Source organism: Protopterus annectens, chromosome 8.part0 (genome assembly GCF_019279795.1).
Source record: "Protopterus annectens isolate FY-2018-M chromosome 8.part0, PAN1.0, whole genome shotgun sequence".
Classification (NCBI taxonomy): Eukaryota; Metazoa; Chordata; order Ceratodontiformes; family Protopteridae; genus Protopterus; species Protopterus annectens.
Genome location: NC_056741.1, coordinates 357,226,401 through 357,239,043, shown reverse-complemented (window position 1 = coordinate 357,239,043; position 12,643 = coordinate 357,226,401). Strand labels below are relative to the sequence as shown.

Below are 12,643 nucleotides of genomic sequence, written 5' to 3'. Positions count from 1 at the left end.
TATTAGTTAATTTATAAATATCCTCAATGCTTGCCTTTTCAAAAGCAGCTAACTCCAGATGCATCTCAGGGTTAAACACACTTCTTCTCTTGAAACCACTAGTACCCTATCTTCCTGATCCTTGGGACCTTTATTGTGAAAAAAAACAGCTAAATTAAGTTTATTAACATACAGTTTAAACTCCACTAGTGTATCAGCTGGGTCAACCACTTGTATGGTATAAATTTTAAACCTCGTTCAAATAATGAAAAATGATTTCTAGTAATAGACAAATGACTATAATGAAAAATATTAAACTCATTATGGGTTAGTAATATGCCATTGAATTCCTCATGAATTATCCCTTTGTTCCTACTCTTCCCCCTTTTTTGCCCTATCAGTTCCTGATGGGTATCTAAATAATAATTGTGTGGTGTCCCTTTCAAATTCCTCCATCATCTCATGTCTCTGAAGCTCCCCATCCAATCTGTCAACCTTTCCAATTTCTGTAGAGATGGAAAATCCTCAAATTTATCCATATTATATCCATCCTGATGGTTTGAGGAACAGTTCCAGTCCAAATGATGTTCAGCCCCTCCCCAACACCATCCTGAGCAACAGCCTCATATGCATCACCCCTTACCTGTTCGTTTTTTATTTTTCTTCTTCACTATTCTTTCATACTTCTTATCAATTCTGGTAAACACTTTAAGGAACATGTTACTATAATTGTTAAAAAATAAATCTGCCTGAATAACATTGATCAGTTGCTCAGCCTCAGCTAGAAAATTAACTACATGCTTTGAATTCCATTCTATAATAATCTCTATCAGATCAAAACCATGCTGATGAAACATATTAATAAAATCATTAAATATGGGATCATTTGAGTCCAACCCATTCAGGAACTTAAAAGTTCCGAGTCTTTTTGAAACAATTCTGTGAGTCAAACATTCCCTTAAATAGGCATTGCTTGCTTGTAAACCTTGCATTTCAAAAAGCTTTTTCTCAAAATTATATCTTTAAGGCTTCTAAATTGGGAACCCTTTCATGACTGTTCCAAATGACTTGATTAATTTCCATTGGAAAACAAAAACACTTTATTTATCCATGTACTAAAATTAAGAGTTCTCAAGATTGGTCGCAGAATTATATACAGTGACAAGTTCAGTGGTACCTTCCTCAGTACCATATACATTGACAAGTTCAGTGGTACCTTCCTCAGTACCATATACAGTGACAAGTTCAGTGGTACCTTCCTCAGTACCATATACAGTGACAAGTTCAGTGGTACCTTGCTCAGTACTATATACAGTGATAAGTTCAGTGGTACCTTCCTCGGTACCATCTCCACAATGATTAATACTATGTTCATCCCGTGTTCAGGTTGGGATAACCAATTTTATGCATTGTTATTTTCAAAGAATATATAGTGCTATCCCCTCCAGGTATGGAAATGTTCTCCGGCCTAACATTCTATACCCTCCACCTTTATAAGTGAACATGACTGCATTAACTGCTGACCTATGTGATGCACATCTAAGCAGTGCTTAATCTGGTTGGCCTGATTCTGCAGTGATTGCATTCTGTTTGTATTTCACAAAACATCTTAAGGATGCATGGGGGCAGAAAATAAATGTTTATTCACAGCCCTTCTTTAGACTAGTTATTGCACCTGGCTGAATTAAATTAACTAGTCACTACCTTAGAGATGTTATGAGTCAAGTGAGGGTGGCGACAATGGGGGTTATGGTATGCAATACACACACTGATTACAACTTTATTTTGTGACTCTGTCTCTACTATCTGACCACCTGTTGGTCAATTTTCCAATTTATTCCCATGACTGAGAGGAGTCATAAGCCCAGCAACCACTGGCATGATTAGAGCATCTTGCAATGGGCTTTCTGCAAATGGTACCCTCTCACTGTTGCAAGGGGTACTGCTTTCAAGCAGCTACTCCCCTTCCCCACAGCTTCAGCACTGGTTTCTATTTTTTTAACACATTTATTGAATTATCTCTGGTATCCACTTGAGATCACTTGAGATAACTCATAACCCCCTGAGTGCATTCAAATCTCTCCCTCCCCCCAGGAGAGGTGAGCATGCCACACTTCAGTCCTTTCTTCTCTGCCTGGTTCCACCAAAAATTGAATCCCCATCACCTGGATGAGAGTCAGGGCTCCACCAGCCTGTACCTGATAAATACGTTAATTTTTCCCTTGCTTTGCGTCTTATTATAGGAGGTATTCTCATAGGATCTATATTAGATCACTGAATGCTTAAAAAAGTGAACGGTGATTAATCGACCCGATGTAAGCGAAAGCATACAAATTCGAACTGTCAGAACAGCGATTTTTTTCTGAGGGAAAAAAATGCTGTTCCAGCAAAATAAATAAATAAATAAAAATACTTTAAACATTACATTAAGTGGGGGGCTTTGCCCCCCCCACACACACACACACCCCTACTTAAATATACCAACTCCGAGACCGCACTACAGTGCAGAAAATGGCAAAGTAATGAAGTGGCCAAACAAATTTTTTTCCAGGGAAAGAATTTGCTTAAAAGCCGCTTCGATATTTTGCCATTTCAGACTTTTGAGTTCGACCAAGATGCATTCGTAAGAATGCATCTTCGGTCTTCTAATAGGGAACCTTCTCATAGATATCCATCCATATACCCAACTGCTCCAAAATAAAATTGCATTTTCTGTGAAAATATTTAGACACTGTTTTATTACTGAATCAGCTGACAACTGTGTATTCCTCATAGGACACCACATATTATGTTAAACTGAAAGGAGGCACTGAGTGATTATCAGGAGAAGTGGTTATAATGCTATAACCATTCATTTTTCTCTGAGTGAAAAGATAGAATTGTGCTACTTTCCACAATGTCATAAGAGTCATGAGTATTATAGTAACTAAAGTCAAACGTGAGTAGGTAAGAGGAGTTTTATATCAGCACATGGCAGAGCTTACACAATTCTGTAGTAGATTTCTCTTTGTGTTCCTTTAACTGAGATGTGTACATGTTCAATATCTCAAGAAAATGATTTTTTTTCCTGTTTGGATGAACTTATTTTATTCAGGTGAATTTGAAAGAGATGGTTTTGATTTATGAATTTTACTTCTCCTTTTTCTAATGGTTCTAGTCTCACCTCCAACCCTTACTGCTAGGAAAGGTAGATAGGATGTGTAAGCATGTAAATTGCAGCTCGGCCTATATATGGTGATTAGCCACAAATATTTTATTCATAAGCAATAATGACTTAACACTTTTAATGCATTTTTGGTTTTCTATTTTCTGTTGATGTCATGTAATTAAGACATCACCAAAGCCCATGTTGGTCATTCACTCTTATGCGGCACTGAACTGTTATCATACTACAGAGGAGAAATAAACTTTTATTTGATACCTGCTGAAGTTTCCCCCACTCTTCACCAATGCCATGGAATGACTTCAATGGAGAAAGTACATGTATATCCTATTGTGGACATTTACTGCCAGATAACTAAAATCTTTTCAGTATCCACTGGGAATATTAGATACAGCAAGAGACCTATTGATTCTTCCTTTTGCCTCTTTTCATTTGTTAGTACCTAAGCTGGTAACCACAACTGAGCTGCTGGCATCATTTAGTAAATAGCATTATCCTACAGTCACAGGTGCTCACAAGGCAAAGCAAGTGTACTTGAGAGCTTGATGTGGTGTACAAGCAAGACTCCAACTCCATGACTGTTTAGACCATACATCATATCATATCATACTATATCATATCACATTTTGTTCCATACGTGTGATGTTATAAATACCCTTCGCAAGATAATTCTTAGTTTATGCTCTCTTTGTACCACAGTGTCTTCACTTCATAGGATCACAGGATTAGAAGACAACTAAGTCTTGCAAACACTGATACCTTGACAGTGCCTATCCATAGGTCATACTCCCTCTCTTGAAGAGGACCAGGTTGGTTAAGCCTAGGGTGAACTTATCAATCCAATCCAATCATTGAGGTCCTAATTTAAGAAAGATAGAGTATCACAAAGCTTAATTTGCAGGAAAAGAATATTCCAAAGTTGGGGAAAACACTATATAATGAGACTATTTCTCCACCATGTTTTATTTATCTGTTGGTGAAGATTCAAATCCTTGGTTCTGACGCTTGTCAGATAATTTTATTTGTTCAGATATAAGATATCCAGGACCACCAGGTCCATTATAGCATCACAAGGCAAGGCATAGATATACCCTTAGGAGTCTAGAAGATACCAAATACAGGGACAGTGCTTCCATCATTTTAATGGTTGCCTAACCACAAAGTAGTGTGAACATTGTCTCTAGGTGATGTTCATTGTTGATGAAGTACCCCAACTCCATGTATAAAATGGGAAAAACAGGGATGATGCCGATGCTGATGTTCTTGGTTTCTAATCATTTAACATGTTTAGTGATGTATATCGCAAAGGGGGCATTATATTTAATAACTGAATCAGCTGTGCCAGGTAGAAAAACATTCTGACTACTGCATTACATGAGGATCAAAGATAAGGAATTATCATCCCAAGTTCTAAGATCTCCAACAATATTCTCGTTTTGAAGAATTTTCTTTGGTGTCTGCTTGGGAGACAGGTTTCCAACATTATTTTACTTTTTAGCATTTCATTTGAGCCTATTTTAGTATACCAGGTATTTATGAGTGTAAGTTCATCCTGAAGGGCATGGGCATCATAAGAGGACATGACAATGACTTCCAACTTGCAGCCACCTGCAAGTCTGGTTAGCCAGAGGTCTTGCTTCAAGGTCTGGAAATCAGAAAAATAAATACCAGTCAAAAGATATTCTAGAATTGAGCCTTGTGGAGCACCATAATTACCCTCCTACTCTCTGATGAAACACCTGCCAACAGGACCATGTGGGTACTGTCTTTTTGCCAGTTTGATATCCATCTTACCATATAGTGATCTATTTTTAATGAATGGGGATTGTGTCAATACACTGTGTGGACAGTGTGGCCATGTTCAACAGCCCATCTTACCCTTTCAAGGAAGCTTGTCCAATTACATTACACAGGATCTGTCATTGACAAATTCAGACTGTTGTGGATCAGGCCTAATGAGATTTGTATGTCATAGTTTATCAGGTAAATTATAATATGGCTTTACAAATGAGACTCATCAGGCTGATGGGGCTATAGTTACCTGGGAAAATGGTAAGAACATCCTTGTGGTGTGACATCATTACCGGTGTGCATCAAATCTTAGGGACAACGCCTGTGCCAAAGCTTGGGCTGAATAACTTGAGGAATGACTTTGCCAGGACTTGTTTAGTATGGTTGGTTAAACAGCCTGGTATAGTATAGGGTCCCATGGATGAAGTCATCTTTGGTCTCGGAAAGCACCTTTAGTAGATGTTCCTTATAGATGATGGGGGAGGGGGTGAGAGATTTAGGGATAAAAGGACTTTGGATACTTACTTCTGTGGTGAAATTCACTTGAATTTGCTTGCAAGTATGTTGATAGTGGCTGCAGAGTTGGAGTAGGTAAAGCTATGCTCGTGCTGTTTCTAATGCAGCTGAAAAAAGATTTGTAATTGTTCTTAGTTTCAGATGCTAATATAAGTTTATATGCTACTATAGTAGCTCTGATAGTATTTTTCAATTTTTTGTTACATTTCTGATGTTATACTTGATACCAGAATCTTTTGATATGCAGTATGATTTAAGTTTTTTTTTTTCCTTTTATCACAGAATTAATTTATGTTGGTGGACCACTGGAGAGGGGTGTTTTTAAATTTCCCATTATATTTAGATTTCATTGTGACTGCCAATTCCTTAATGAAACTACCTGCTGTAGAAATATCTGGGGTGATGCTGCTATAAATGAATTTTTAAACTTTATCATAGAATTTGATTTGATTAATACATTTAAAGTCCTTAAATTCTAATATGCTGGGTTCAGCTGATTTAGAGAGATTGAAACTAAAGGTCACTAGTTTATGATCTGACCTAACCAGGAAAGGAGATCTCAGTGGAACAGTGCATGATGATGATGGTGGATTTGCAAGGACAATGTCAGGAATATTTTGTCTTCTAGGTGACAGTTTAACAATATGGTCCACAGAGTTTTTGTTCATTAAATCTAAAAACATCTGGAAATATCCTACATTGTAAGAATAAGTAGTCCAGTTTATGAAGGGTAATGTCTCCCAGGATAGTGAAATATTTGTTTATATGGTATTCATCGGGTATGTTTAGGAATTTTACACAATTTTCAATGTACATAAAAGGTGTCATGTAACAAGCTATAAACTGATGGATTGTGAGGTTTAGTGCAATTTGGAAATCAGTAAGTTCATTATTTTAAGTCTCTGGGAATTTATCTGGAGGTAATATGGTCTGTAACAAATATGGAAAGTACTTTGGTATTTGCTGATAGTCATTCTCTTTGTTCTTTTCTTACAAATGCATTTAAATTATTCGATCCTTACCTCTCCTGCCATGAACTGTCCAAAACCTGGAGGAAAGGTGATAGTAGCTATCACAAAGGCCACAACTCCTGGGTAGACCAGACGACTGCAGAAGCAAAAAACCAAGAGGAAGAAAGAGAGGGAGAGAGAAATATAAGATTTATTTAGTCATTATTAACATCTTTTCCCATTTTTTAGCGATACAATTTCCAACAACCATTGCTAGCCAAACTGAATGTGAAAGGTATCTGCACAACATAATGATCTTATGAATTGATTGACAAATCGGTAATAGGTGTCTGTACCTAATGCACAGTAATAAACATGTATTATGCATGCATTAACCACATGACCATCATGAAAAGTATATGAGCTATAGCCTTTTACTTTCATAAATGGCATTATTAATTCAGTTTCCTGTTTACTTCCCTGCAGTCATCAAATAAAGCACTGCTTTTGTAAATTTGTGCTGTGTTTTACTTTGGGATGCATACAGTAGTCTGCCACTTGCCAGAAAACTGTAAACCATAACCCTTTCTCGTCATAATGACACATGTTTATAAGTAGCATCATATAAGGCAGCTACTGCAAGTGCTTTGGACCATTTTTTCCTGGTTTAGATTTAAACACTGACTAAGCCCGTAACTTGGTTGCTGAACCTTATTAACCATTTTATATATGTGTCCTTGCATAAGAATTGGTTTACAACATGCATCTGTTCTGTCTGTGTTTCCATGTTCAAAGTGAAGCCAAACAGTAAGCTGACTAATGCTGATTATAATTATAATTATTATTATTAATTACAGTTTGCTAATACAATGTATCTTTAAGACCAGTTTATGACGTATTTCTGATATCACTGTCTTCTGTGCATCTTCAAAAATACATAAAAGAATTCTGGAATAGTTTCCCTGCCGGCACTTGAGATTGTCTATATGGCATGAAAACAATTTTCACCAATTACATTTAATGTGAAGAAAAGCCAGATTTCATAATTTGTTTGAAAGTAGTTCCATGCATTTCATTAATAAATTGCAATGCACTAGAGCTTCTCCATGTTCATATCACCATATATGACCCAGGAAACACATAACACATATTTAAGATTACTGGAAACTCACCGTTCAACCCAGTATCATATTCATGGGTGACTTTAATTACCCCACTATAAACTGGGAATCAAATATAACACCAAGCATGCAGGCAGAGAGATTCCTGATTTTGTAAACACAAACTCCATGGACAAGATTACAGGAGATCAACCCCAACCCCCAGGAGAGGTGAGATGGCCCTGACCACTCATTCCCCCCTCACCCCCATCCTGGCTGTTCCAGGTTCCTACATTACTGATTGAACATATGTTATCTCAGGGAAATTACTTACTTCTTGCTATAATTGTTGCATGAATGAAGATTATAGAATCCATACCTGTACTAGAAACAAGATATTATAGACAATCTCACAATATTGGGCATAAATGTCTATGTCATCAGATGGATAGCCAAATGGCTGAAGGATAGGACACATGTTGTCAGAGTGGGAGAATACACACCCAGCAAAAAGTCAGTCTCCAGTGGAATACCACATGTCTCAGTCTTGGGCCTCTTCTTGTTTGTGATATACTTCTCAGATGTCAAGGCAAATGTAGATGGCCTTTGGCTGACCAAGTTTGCTGATGACTGCAAGTTGGGGCCAATCATTGACTCCCCAAATGATGTTGATATCCTACAGAAAGGTCTGGCACAGACTAATGATTGTTGTCAGAGCCATTTCCTCAAACAAATGCAAAGCATCACATAATAATACCCTTTGGGAAATCAAATTGCAAATTACAACACTGATAGCACCCCCTAAGAGTGGGCCCAGTGGTGAGACATATGGGTACTCAGATAGATAGTAACCTGAACTTTGACTACCATGTGTCCACAAGGGTGATTAAATCCTTCTTTGTGGCTCAGCTTATAAGTAAGGGCATGGCATCCAGATCTAAAGATGTCATAGTAGCACTGTACTCTGCCATAATTATACCAGTAATGAAGTACAATGCACACTTTGGCATGTACCTCTCCAGGCGCCTGCAACCATGTGAGCATCTTCAGAGGCTTCTTACCAGAAAAATACAAGGTATAAACATGTCATATGCAAACTGAATAAAAGCCCTAGAACTGCATTCAGTTTCTTGCCAATTACTGAGGACTGATCTGTGCCTGACCTCCAAGGCAATCTCTGACTCAGCCTTGATGGAAATGTTGTATATTCACAAAACTAACTGCACAAGGGTTACCAGTCCAAAAATCTAAACCTGATCTTTGACATGAATCGATCATGCTGGAGACAGATATGTATCCCAGAGACTGCCTATCCTCTGGAATAGGCTTCCTGTTCACATGAAGTAGAGCCCTTCCCTGACCATCATCAAACACAGCACAATCTGGACCAATGGATGGGAAATCACAAATTCATTCTTGGGGTGGCTCCCATGTCTCTTATGCATAGAGGCAGTCTGTAGAAATAGTCAAAACCATGCTTGCTGACCCTTTCCCCTAGGGATAGAAAATTGAGTAAAATCATGGGTAAAACTGGCTAGGCTTGTGAGGGCTCTTGAGCCATTAGCCTAGTAATCTCCTATGAACCTATGAAGAACCTCGGAGTTTCAACCTTAGTGCAGTTTGTATGTTTAGACAGCTAGTACAGCTTTCATTATAGTTTTAGAGGTACATCTGTGTCCTGTCTGCTTTGACCAAGATGCAAAATGATCATAAAAGGACACTGGCATTTAATAGTAAGGTCAGACCAAAAAACAATCTCCTTTGAAGTAAAAATAAAACCCAGAACCCCAGTTAATCCTGGAATGTTCAGGAACTTTACTACAGCTAACTTACTACTATTGAGTGATAACCTGGTAAACTTTCAAGCCTTCTTATACCCTGAGAACACTGCTGCCTACATGGAACTGTTCACAGAAACCTTATTCAAATATGTTAAAGCCACACAGAGACAGCTGTACCCACCAGGAATAAGTATAGAATTAACTCAAAAAACAAGCCACCCTAGTGGAATCACATCATCAATAGGCTGTATAACAGAAGGAAGAAAATCATGGCAAATTTAGGTGTACCTCTCAGTAGTGTAAAAGTACTCTCATCAAAATAAACAAACAAACCAGAGGACAAATAAGGTTACCAAGGCCAAATTTGACATAAATAATGACAACCACAAGGCATTCTTTAGCTATGTCCACAACCTCAAAGGAAATACACAATTTTGTGTAGAGATAACTGTTAATGGAGCCATCTATACTAAGCCAGGAAGTATAGCAAACTTAGTGGCAGACAAATCCAGCTCTAGCTTTACCTATTTCAAACCCCTTCAGCCTACCCTCAAGAAATACTAACAAATGCAACTCCCCCTGCTATTACTAGGGAACAGATCCTTAATGCTCTCTCTAAGACCAAGAACACTGCATCAATGGGCCCAGACAATATCCCAAGATGTCTTCGAAATAGCATGGAATATGACTTATCAGGCCCTCTAGAATAACTATTTAACTACAGTCTCCAAACAGGGATTGTGCCTCACAAATGGAGAACAGCAACCATCATCCTGCTGCACAAAGGTGGGCCATCTACAGGCCATGGAAACTACAAACCCATAAGTCTAACTAATCTTATATGCAATGCCATGGAAAGAATTATCATGGAAATGATCAATAACAACACAGGAATCCTCTAGACACTGGACCAAACCCACTTTGGTTTCATCAAGGAGAGGTCATGCCTAGTCAACCTGGTGGACTTCTTTGAGAGGGTCACCAAAGCAATGGACAAGGGCAAAATGGTTCACACTGCCTACGTCGACCTGGCCAAGTCATTTGACAAAATACTTCTCTCAGACATGGTTAAGAAACTCAGGAGGTTAGGTATAAATCCTTATGTCACCCAATGGATAGCCAGCTAGCTCACAGACAAAATCCAGGAAGTTAGAATCTGGGAGTCCACCTTTACAAAGAGGCCATTCACCAGCAGAGTCCCTGAGGCATCTGTCCTGGGACGACTCCTGTTTCTTATTTACTTCTCTGAAGTCAAGGCCAACATCAAGGGCCTCTGGCTGGCTAAATATGGAGATGATTACAAATTATGAGCAGTCATAGAATCCCCCACCAACACCAATGTCCTCCAGAAGGGCTGACACAGAAAAATAACTCGTGTCAAAGCCATGGTCTAAAACTAAATGTCAAGAAATGTATAATAGTATACTTCAGGAAGTCATCCACCCCTGGTAACTATCATATTGACAATGCACTGCTAAGAGTCGACTCATTAGTAAGGAACTTGGAGATACCCATAGACAGTAAGAAAATCATTCTATGCTGTGCAACTTATAAACAAAGGTATGCCATCTTGGTTCAAGAAGGTCAATTGTTCCATTGTATTTGGCATTCATCAGACCTATAATTCAATACAATGGCCCCTTTAGTATGTACCTAACTTGCCATGCCCAACAACTAGAAGGTCCACAGAGCTTCCTTACTAAGTGAATATAGTGCATAACTAACATGCCCTATGCAGACAGCTTCAAAGCCCTATCTCTATATGTTGTCTCCTAAAGGCTGTTGAGATAAGATTTTTGCCTGGCATACAAGGCGTTGTTGAACTCCACCCTGACGGATCTGCTGCATATCCACAAAACAAACAGCACCAGAATTAGCCATTCTAAGGATTTAAACCTTCCCTGTGATATAAACTGGACCTTCCTGGACAGACAAGTATGTATCCCAGAGATTAACCTTTCTCTGGATCATGATCCAAATCCATCTGAGGCAGTTTCTCCCTAACCCAATTCAAGCATAATTTGATACTTGGATGGGGATAGCAAATTAATTTCTAGTTTGGCACCTATGTCTCTAATAGACACAGACAGGTTGTAAATGGTTCATCCCCCAGGTCTGTGCTTGTATCATCTCACTAGCTCTTGCTCACATTTTTCAAGGATTACCAGAACTTGTCAGATATTTGGGATGCATGACTAGGTTTAAAAAGGTCCCAGTGGTCATTAGCCTGGTACATACCTGTGAACCTACGATCCTATAAAAGCATGGTCTAAAAGGTAAGCAAAAATCTAACTAAAATGAGTGATACAAACTTGTAATAAATAAAAGGCTAGACTTGGGATCACAAATACATATACAGCAAAAACAAAGCAGTAACAGGAAAGATTAGTTAGGGACAATATCTAATAATTAAGTGTTTTGATGACTTGGTGGGAAACTGAATGATGCATTGTGAATGCATAGAAGGATATATTGGTACTAACAGAGCCAGATCCAGAAGTAGGCATATAGGCAGTTGCCTACTGCCCCTTGAAGGCTATGGTCCCAAAAATGAGCAAAATTAAAAAAAAATGCACAGTGTTTTTTCTTTTTAAATTGGATGATTATTTGCAGCATATTGCAAACACGATAGTGCAAATAGTCATCTGATTTTAAAAGAAATAACACAGTGCTGCTTGGCTTCTTCCATTCAGTTTAGTTTTATCAGGTACAACCAATATCATAAGGCAAGCACTAACTTAAGGGCAAGTGGGTGCATTGGTCTGCCTCCCCCCCCGGCCTGATGGACTTAATAGTTCAGTCGGAGGGGGTCATCTGCAAGTTATGCAGCTGTGCATTTGTCCCTTAAAACCATTCCCAGCTTCACGCTTTTTTTAGTACAGATCTCATGCTCAGTTGACAGTCGTCCTCTTGCTGGATACTGCTGAGAGTCCAGATGAGTCGCTCTGCTCAGTCATGAGAAAAAAGCAATTCTGCAAAGTAAAACATGAATGTAATACAGATGAGGTCAGGGGCATATTTGATGGAGGAGTGTCAGTGATGGAATTTTATACAGTCTGCACTTAGCACCATAGAGTGAGCAAAGAAGGAGACCACAACTTCAAGCTAACATGTTATGGCTTTGTGTTTCTAGTTTTTGTGAGTTACAGCAAGATAAAATCAAGACATGGAGCCTGGGACATTGAACTTTCTGGTGTCTAACATATTGCTATTTGGCTTTGTAAATGGGAAAAGATTATTATTTGCGACCTTAAAGTTTGTACTTTTGTTTTGTTTTATATTACCAGCCTGGCATTTCATACAGCTAAGCTACCAAATTCTGACGTATTTTATAGCATAACTGTGTTAGCAAGGGTGTATCTG

The 12,643-nt window shown here is 38.4% G+C and overlaps 1 protein-coding gene across 1 annotated transcript in view; it reads right to left on the bottom strand.

Moving 5' to 3' along the window:
* The window catches only part of CLCN1 (chloride voltage-gated channel 1), a 2,440,475-nt gene that overhangs the window by 836,244 nt on the left and 1,591,588 nt on the right, over window positions 1–12,643 (bottom strand). Inside the window, exon 11 of the mRNA XM_044079868.1 lies at window positions 6,472–6,556. Within this exon, the coding sequence (XP_043935803.1) occupies window positions 6,472–6,556 (85 nt within the window). The remainder of the gene's footprint in view (window positions 1–6,471; window positions 6,557–12,643) is intronic.